The sequence below is a fragment of the Anser anser genome (assembly GCF_964211835.1).
Source record: "Anser anser genome assembly, chromosome: 23".
Taxonomy (NCBI): Eukaryota; Metazoa; Chordata; class Aves; order Anseriformes; family Anatidae; genus Anser; species Anser anser.
The window spans coordinates 6392248-6402095 of record NC_139744.1 but is presented as its reverse complement, the minus strand read 5'-3'; the positions used below and the strand labels follow the sequence as shown (position 1 = coordinate 6402095).

General features: G+C 46.5%; 1 protein-coding gene across 2 annotated transcripts in view; it reads left to right on the top strand.

Annotated features, from left to right (window-relative positions):
• Positions 1-9848, top strand: part of LOC310885452 (acid-sensing ion channel 2) — a 504402-nt gene that overhangs the window by 460964 nt on the left and 33590 nt on the right. For both annotated transcript variants that reach the window (XM_083808885.1, XM_083808886.1), the window contains exon 2: positions 9-159. In XM_083808885.1, the coding sequence (XP_083665011.1) occupies positions 9-159 (151 nt within the window). The remainder of the gene's footprint in view (positions 1-8; positions 160-9848) is intronic.

Genomic DNA, 9848 nt, shown 5'->3' with positions numbered 1-9848 from the left:
CCTTGCAGGTGTTTACAAAATATGGGAAATGCTACATGTTTAACTCAGGAGAAGAAGGACGGCCTCTTCTTACCACGGTCAAGGGTGGGACAGGCAATGGACTGGAAATCATGCTAGATATACAGCAGGATGAATATTTGCCAATATGGGGAGAAACAGGTATGAGTTTCTTTTTCTGCAAATACGAATGTAATGTTTTTTCATTTTTTTGTTTGCTTTTTTTTTGTGGGGAAAGATTTTCCCATCCCAGCCTTCACAGCCAATGTCTAAACCAAATAGCTCTTCAAAGCAAGAGGGCCCCAGGCTGTACAGAACTGAGTTGCTTTTCTTCTCAGTGTCTGTGTCTGGTCGTAAGGACCAGCATTTCCATAGCTCAGGTCATAAGCATTGAACTCGGGTGTCTCAGCACCAAAGAGTGGTCTTGTCTTTTGGGAAGCCCCATCACTGTCCTGGGGCAGGGTTGGGTGCCTGTGGGTGATGAGAGGTGTAGTGTCTGCTTCAGATACTCCAGCACATCCCTCTTCCCTAGAAAGGCGTTTTGGGAGGCCACGTTCAAGGTGGACCTCTAGGTTTTGTGTTTTTCTCCTTGAAATTTAGGGACGGCCATTGCCCTAATTTCTGTCTGCCTGGGTTGCAGCTGTGTGGGTGGACCAGGGGGCTGTGCTCAATCACAGGTCTACTGTGAGCCCCTTCAAGCACCTTTCAATCTTCTGTTAAGTAGCGAAGAGGAGAGTTGGCTGCATTCATTCAAAACTTAAAATGTATTCGTGTGGTATTTGATTCTTAGGATTGAAGCAGGTTCCCACAGTCCTGTCAATCACTTACAAATGCACAGCATCATATAACAAGAGCTTTGCCTTCTGCTTTGTAGCTCATACTCGAAGTCAGCCTGATCTGGCCCGGGTGAGGGGGTGGAGATGGTGATTTGAGATAATCATTTCTGACTTGTTGCATGTGTTTGAAGTCTTGTCCTTTTAAAGGCAAAATGGGTTCACAGCTATAGTGAGAAGATGAAGTACATCTTCACCTCCGATGTTTTATTGCCTACAGACTGCCTTGGGCAGTCCTTGGGGAGAGGAGACAACCACATCAATGGCTTGGGGATCTAGCAGGCTCGGACAACCACACCGTGAGCTCTGTATGTTCAGCCTTATTGGGTTTAGGGTCCCTCTGAAGTTCCCATGGTGACACAGACCTTGCGTTACCCCATCCTCGCTTTAGGGTCGTTTTTTGTAGCTGCATTTTGGACTCCTCAGGAGGAGCCCATGCATGCAGAAACATGCCGCTTTTAGAGTTGTGCTTTCCTATCACTGCAGTGCTGGGAAAGGTGGATTAGTCGCAGCTGGGTAAACCAGACTCTCATTACAAAAAAAAAAGAGAAAAGTAAGTGGAGAAATAAACTGGGAGGACAAAAGATGAGGGACGGTCTTGTTCTTCCCACCTGGCAGGGAAGCCAGGCATGATTGCCCACAGTGGTGGGGAGGAGGTTTCCAGCCTGGTACCTCCATATCCATGAGCATATCCATCATCCAGAGGCTAGGTGGGACGGCAGCTTCTGGTTGCTCTTTTCAGGCAAATTTCACGCAGAGGTGCTTGAAATCTGGCTGTGGTTGCAGACTTGAAACCTGAAGGGGAAAAAAAAACACCTCACAATTATATATATATATATATATATATATATTTCCCAAAAAATCTTGTAGGTTTTAGGGTTTCTTGAGTACATACTTGAATTTTGATCACATGCAGGCCAGAGCAATATACCCTATTGATTTTCAAGACACCCCTGATGATGTCCTTCCCCCCATGACCTCACGACTGCTGATTTCACGTGTATTTAACTTAAAGTTGTACTCAGCTGAAGACCAGAAGCATGCAGAAGATTGTCATGTCCTTGGAACTGGGCTGATGTTACAAGCTCTGGATTGAGCTGGGTTATCTATTAAGGTCAATACTTGACCATGAAGTGCAATAGGATTCAAGTCAAAACAATATGAATAGGGCTCTTGATTTAGTTAAGTGGTGTAGGTGAAGCTCCTGGACATGTTGTGAGCCCATTTGGCTGTTTTTACAAGTCCAGGTAGAACTGATACTTGTCATTGAAGCTCATAAAACATTAATCTTTGCCTTCCAACAAGAGACTTTCTCATCCTCCACATTCATACAGCATCTTGTACAAGCTGTCTTCAGTCTTTGTTGGGCTCTCTGGACTCTACCAGAATAAAAATATTAACTATAGTGGTTAATAGTTGCTGTTCCCATGGAAACTCTTAACTCAGCTCTTAGCAGGTAAGTGAAGGAGTTGATGATTTCCAAATATTTGCATAATAATGTAAATGTATTTGGAATTAAATCTCCACAGCTGCCACCACTGGGACTGTACAAACTTGGCTCTCCAGTGAAAAGCTCCATCTAGAACACAGCACTTAGTGGGGAGTGTCAGCCCGTGCTATGGAGAGGTATGGGAGCAGACACAGGGTGAGACCTGTGCGTTGCAGTGCCAGGGCTGTGGGTAGGCATGGCGATATCACCAGGATGGAAGGCGCTGAGTTTCTTCTTCCCAGTGAGTTAATATCTCCATTATAACCTAAACCATCTGCACTCTCCTTATGTTTAGCTCTTCAGATATTTCTACCGACTGGTTTTGTTGCTGTCTCCCCTGTAGCTATCCCGTGCCCATCAGGTGCTCTTTAGTTGCCTCTTTGACAGTGGATTTTGTGAGGTTGAGTTACTCAACCTTTTATCTCCAGATTGCAACTTCTGCAGCATCCCTCAAATGGGGCTGCTGAGACCATTTCCTCCCCCAGCTGGCCGTACCTGTCGATCTGAGTTTTCCCAGAGCCGTCAGTACCTGCAGCGAACCGACCTGCTCCAAGTCCCGTTCATGGCGTTGGCTCTTCATGAAGGGCTTCAGGGATGCGGAAGGTTGGCCAGCTTCTGTCACCTCAGGGAGACCTTCACGTGGAAAAAGATGTGCTTCCCTGACCCGTCGTGGTGGCCTTGGCTTGTGCATCCCCCGAGGGTCTGCCCCATAGAAAACAGCCACACTCAAAGGGCTCTCCAGGCCCCAGTTCACTGCCTCTGCATCCAGACCATGGCAAGAGCACCCCACAGGACCTTTCCTCTGTACCTCGGGTCCCTCTTACCTCATTGTCACAGGGCAGTTGTGGTTCTTTTGGGTGCTGGGCTGATTTTTCTTAATGCAAAGTTCAATCAATGGTGTCTGGATTTGGTCCCGTAGCTGCTTTGCTTTTTGCTCTGGGTGTGGAGATACCATAAAAAAGCCTTCTTCGTCACAGCCCCTTAGGAAAATAGCCCATGTGTGGACTCAAAAATCCTCATTTTGCTTCTGGCTGCATGCCTCAGGATCTCTGCTTTCTTCTTTAGACTGTTCTTTGCAATTCAAATAAGAAACTAAGACAGAAAATATTAGTTCATAGCTTGGGATAGGGCTGCTCCAGGAGCTGCCGTCACCATGTCACATTGGCATATGCTTTGTAATCCAAAAAGCGATTTAATTGTTACCAGCTTGGCAAACAAAATGAAGTGTATTATCATTCTAAAAAGACCTTTACTGAGTATCCATTAATATCTTGGGAAGCTGAAATAACTTGTCTAACAAGTTGCTCTTATTAGAAAAATATACCTTTTGCTTGACTGTGTGCATATGCAAGCCCAGTATTTGAACATGTTAAATTTATGTGCAGTCTAATTTTGGAATAGCGAGTGCACACAGACTGCTTCAGTCTTGATTTTCCAGAGCAAAGAAAGGGTATTTTGACTGTCTGGATGTCATGGCATCAGGCAGCATTGCCATCTTTGGGTGTGCAAAAATATTGTGTCAGGAATGTCAAAATCAAGAGGTACGTGGAAAAAAAATGAAGATAAAAAGAAAAAGAGCTGGAAATCATTGTCTTCTGAATTTTGCACTTCTAGGAATTATATTTTCTAGCGTTTTTCTGTAATTGTGAAGTTACCAGAAAGGAAAAGAGTGGGAAAAGAATTTGTGTCTGAAGTCTTCACAGCACCCATGTGTTTTGCAGAAAACCTTAAGTATTCCAGGTGTCATGCTATCCCATGGGAGTTACGATGCAAACAAGAAAAACCGTGCATGAATGTGAAATGTAAGATGGAAAAAAGTATATCAGAGAAAACTCTTTCCAATAACCGATGGGGATACAGCAAGCCACAGGCTCTGGGCGGTGTAGGTGGAAGTTGCAGCCGGTCATTCATACGGCACTGAGTCTCCCAAATACCGCGGCTGCACATCTTGGTCTCGCTGGACTAGGTGCCAGGGACTGGTGGGGATGCAGAGGGTGTTTGTTTTATTGCGTTTTGTAGGGAAAGTGGCAGAAATGCAATCAAACACAGTAACAGAAATTCTAATTTATAACAGTGACTATTTGATTGGAAAGGGAATCCACTTGTGGTTAATCTTTCTGGAGTGGCCCAAGGTATTATATATTGACCTAATATAGCAGCACAGTAAATTGGAAATCACTCAGGCTACAGGGCTGTAAATAAGAAATACAATCAAAGAGTTCTGCATTTGTGTTTCAGGAATTGTCGGATAACGATGAACATTTCATACTTATTAATCAAGTAACACGCTGAATAAAAAAAAGAAAGGATGAGAAATGCAGTATAAAATGGCACTAAAAAGAAGCATGAAATCTATAAAGCTTGAGGCTTCAATCCACTTAGGAGATGATCATGTAGTGTTATAGGCTGCTGTTATTTAACTCAGTAGAAAAACACAGGCTACAAGCAAGACTTTTCATCTAGGTCATGCAGAGGAAAGATCTCGAGCCTGTTTCCTTGCACATCTGGCAGTGTTGCAATGCATTTTTTGTTTCCCATTGGGGTCTTGTAACATTGTTATGGCCCAGTGGATGCCTGGCTTCCAAGCCCTGACACTAAATGATGAATGGAGGCTCAGGTACCAGCCCGCGCCATGCCCGAGGCATCGGATGCTCACCCCTTTATGCTGGGGGGAGCTGCACGTCTCCAGCATTCATCCAAATTACCCAGAGGTGCAGGTGGTTTCGGTGGCATCAAATTTCCATGCCACTGCTTTTCTTCCTAATTAAAGCCACCTTAATTCAGCAGATCTCTTTCCTCTCCCAAATTGAATTTCAACAAATTGAATTAGCATGGCTTTCATTTTGAATCGGGGTCTTCACACAAGCCCTAATGCTTCAGAAGGTAGCTCAGCCGCACTTTCTGCCGCTGGCTGTTCTGGGAAGAGTTCTTTTGGTCCTCATGGAGTCGCTAAAGGGGGGAAAATACGGCGGTGGAGCCATCCCACCTTCCTCCGGCTGCATCTCCCTGGGGATCAGCTCGGGGTGGGATGTATGCAGAGCAGACATGATCTGGGACATTGTGCCAACACGAGCACAAGCCTTGCTCCCCCACTCCATGTGCAGCTCACATTTTAGATAAGGTGTCTCTCTGGTGGATTTTTTTCTGTTTTAGAATAGGTTAGCAGGGATGTGTTGGGGGATCTGCTGCCTGCTCTGGGTTTTGAGGTCTGTACTGGGATGGGTGCCTCCCAGGGAGCGTCTCCAGTGGATTGGGTTGCTCCAGGCATCTGTTCAAAGGGATGTGCATCACAAATCATCCGCATTCACTCCTTGCAAGCAGCACCACGGCGATGCTTTCGGCTCTAGTCGGGGCTGTTCTCCTCCTTGCTCACAAAAGCCCAGATCCCTTCTGGATCCTCCTGCCGCAGAGAGGACTTGGGGGGGGTGAGGGCAGCCCCAGGTGGCTGGAGGCCACTGCTGCCAACCCCAAAAATTCATTTTGCAAAGTTTACTGAGGCTGGTGCAATCAGAGAGCGTTTCCATGGTTTCTTTGATTTCCCTGCCCTCTAGGATTTCGTGCCAGGCACAACAGATTTAAGCAGCAGCTCCGTGCTGCAGAGAGGGACCTTGTGGAACCTTGCTTCTGCTGCACTGCAAAGTTTTTTACAGCAGGGAGGGAAAGTTGACGATGAACCTCAGGGGTCAGATGTCTCTCCCCTTTCCCCAAAGCCTCCTAACCCCCAGCACTTGTCTCCTGCTGTGCGTGGCACATTAATAAGCCCGAGCCCTGCAGCACTGGATTTGCCAGCTGTGGAGAGGCACAAAGCAGTCGCTGTAATTTACTTGTGTATATTAACATGATTAGTGGCGGTTCATCATAAATTCAGGCCTCCTTGCTTAGCCAGCATCTGAAGTCAAGCATGAGGCGGCTGCAGGAGGAGGCAGCCCATCCTCCCCTGGTCACGACTGCAGACCCACGGGGCTATTTTGGATTTACACCGTGGGGAATCGTCTGCAGGCTTTGAGCCACCAGCTCTCACCGTGGGGCTTGGGGAGAAGGAAAACGGCAAGGGTTTGTGCGTCAGCTTGATTCACAGCTTGCGTAGTTTGAAGTGGAGTAATTATTACCAATAAGGAGGTGATCTGTACATGCAAAATAGGTAGAAAATGACCTGGGAATGGAAGAAGTGTTGGGTAGCAGCAGGCTTGCACCATGGGAGGAAGGTGTGCTACGGCATTGTATCAGTAATACGTGGGCAGCCCTTAGGCTGCACTGGGATATTGAGTAGACACATGCACGCAAAACCCCAAGCGCGTTTTCGTATGGGAATACACTCGCTAAAGGTCTGTGGCTAGTGCTGACAGCAGGATTTCTCAGAGCTTTTGCCCTTTCCTTTTCATTACAGGGCTGCTGCCAGCAGTTGCCTCCCGCACGCAGCCGTGGCTGCCTTAGGGCAGCTTTTTCGCAGGTGAAACTTTGCCTTGTAAGGGTGGGTTCTCAATAGAATTTGATTATCAATTAGAGAAAAAGGGGGGGGGGGGGGGGCAGAAAAAAAGAAAAGGAAGGGAAAAAAAAAAGGAAAAGAAAAGGAAGGAAGACAAGGCGTGTACAGGAGTAACTTGCCTTCCTCCAGCTCTTTTCAGCCCAGGGCAATTTCTCTAGCTGCTTAACAAACTGTGTGTGCCTGTAACTGTTCTGCACAGGCAGATGAAATGCTGCTCCCTCTGAAAGGAGGAAGGACTAAAAAGACATTTAAAATTCACAATAGGAATACAAGGCAGCATGCTGCCTTGCTCTGAGCTGGGCACACGGCTTCAAAGCTGCCTCTCCTAACCCAAAGTCTGAACCCATGGGGATTTTTTCATGGTGTGTTGTCCTGTGCGGCCGTGCCTGGCTCTGTCGCACTAGTGTGTGCTCAGGGGGGGTCCCTCTGCCACCAAGAGCCTGGGGCAACCCAGAAATGCTCTCTGAGCTCAGTGTTGCTCTGTCTTTCCTTCTGTGTACTGGCAAAGGGCAGCAGAGAGGGCTGTGCCTTGAGCTTGCCGCCTGTTTGTTCCTGTGCTTTATGGCTAGCATTGGATTGCAGCTTTCGCAAGAGCATAGAGCCCAAGAACGGCACAAAATCGAAATCCAAGTAAGTCAAGATAGCCACGAATGGACTCGCATGCTGTAAACTCGATACCTGCCCATCACCAAGGGAGAAGCTTGTGTATCGGTTCCTTATTAAGCTGCAAGATTGACCGGTCCTAATAGGTGTGTTCAGAGCCTGCACAGACATGTCTCTGTGCCAGAAGTACTTTAGATTACGACCTGCAGTGAAAGCCTGTAAAAGCAACCGAGAAGATTGAGCAAGGGCACTTCTCATAACAGTGCTAGGAGAGTAATTTGTTGCGTGACACCAAACCCATCCTTACAGAGTCAAATTCTCCTCGCTGCTTACGATCCTTTCTGCTAAATGAAGTAGAGCTTCCTGTGCACAAATCCCATCTTGCTAAACATGATCTATTAAATGCTACCATAAAGCTACTTCTGCTGACCCGCAGGTGGTGCTGCAAAGGGAGGACGCTGCTTTATTTGAAGTGATGCTGAAGATTTGGCATTACCAGGTAGCAATATGTAGCCAAGGCAGTAGAAGAAGCCCCAGTGACAGAGGGTTGATTCATCCTGCTGAAGTCTCAGATGTCCAAGGAGATAAACAGTACCTATAAAGTAGCAGTGTCCTTGAGCATAAATAACTCTGAGGGGTTTGGGCCAGAACTTGCTACTTTTTTGCAATAGGAAACAAGCTCAGATCCAATCGCTCATCAGCTCATGAAGAGGCAGCTTGACCTTTAGGAGGCAGGTTGGTGTCACCTAAAGGGAGGTGTAAAATGCGCGGTGCTTTGCTTCGTCTTGGGAACTTTTCCTAATGAGAGCAAGAATTTGTTCAATTAGCTAGGTTTCCCATGGAGAAAAGGTCAGCATTATTTCCAGCTTTGCCAGCCCCCTGACAACCAGAGCATCCACAAAATTAGGCTGCCGCTAAAAATTAATTATGTTTGCCTGAGCACACTCATCAATAGCGCTGAAGCAGAGAGAGGCAGCTCAAAGGTTACTCGGGTTCTTGCGTCCGGACGGTGTCATTAAGGTTGTCATATAACCAATATGCTCCAGTTTGTGGTGAATTGCTCTTTGGGGCCTCTCGATGTTATCGTGGTGTTGGAGAGAGTGGTCACAGCTGTTGGAAAAGCTATTTTTCTCTTCTGCAGTGCAGCAGGTACTGCTATTTCCATGTGCCCAGCAGATTGTCCAGGGGCTGATGTAGGCTCAGTTTGCCCCAAGGATTGATGTTGGCTGTCCAACATGCCTGGTAGGATGAGAGGCAACAATTTTGGGGAAGAGGGATTTCATCTTGGTATTAAAATCCAATGGTTGTTTGCTGTAATAATTGTGGGAATTGTTCATTGTTAGCCAGTCTTTAGGGTTTTGGAACCAAAAACAGTGCTTTGCAGCCATCACGATCTCAGCAGCTTTGGCTGCCAGTGAGCAAGCACGAGCCTGAAATGTGTGGGCTGTTTGCAAGGGTTTTCCCTACCGGGTACACAGACGAGTCTGTAACATCCCCATACTTTGTCCATCTGTCCCTCTGGTCCCTGACGTGAGCTTGATGCTGAAGTCCTGGCTCATGGTCTCATCAAAGGAGTGAATTTTGACCCATCCCAGTGCAACAAGCAGTGTCCTCTAGGTCCAACCTGTGCTGGTTTGGCAGTTAGGGTTACCCTGAGAGACCCAGACTTAAAAAAATAAAATCACAGAGCAAGATAAAGTGCCTATCTGCTGCAGGTATTGCATACCTTCCTTTCCCAGCACCAAGTCCCCTGCACAGACACATATGTGCTTGGAAGTTGAGATGTGGCTGGGGAAAGCTGCTGGTATTCCTATGCTCCTGCTTAAAAAGAGAAGAGTTTATCCTCCATAGGGTTGGCATTAGCAAGCACAGTCAGATGTCCCCAGTCACATAATGTTATTGAACTGAAGTTTGTAAATATGTATTAGCGACTTAGCAAAACCTTTAAGGGATTTAGACACTTAAAAAGCTTCTCCTAAATGGAAAAGAATAAAAATAAAAAATCAACCACCCAAAGTCTGGAAGTGTTCATTTAAGGCAAAACTAAAGGAAGGCAAATTAGAAGCTAGCTTTGGAAGATCTGGTAAAGCGGAGATAAGACACCTAAAACAGACGGATCTGTGTTACAAAGCAATGCCATGCAGCATCACAATTAAGTATGCATTTCAGGCTGCAGCTTTCATTTGAGTCTTTGTGGCTGGCATGTGAAGTTAAGTGTCCTTAGCTGAGATGAGCACTCAAAATAGCGAGAATTCATCGGGGTCGAGGAGACAGAAGAGGCTGGGCATGTGTGATGTTGTGGCTGTGGGATGGTGCCTGGGTGGCTCACACCAACGCAGCGAGGTTCAGGGACTGCTGTCTGCAGGCTAAGCCTTTGCTGTCCCAGGAGCTGCAGAGGTACCTACAAACATCCATTTATTATTATTATTATTAGTTTTTC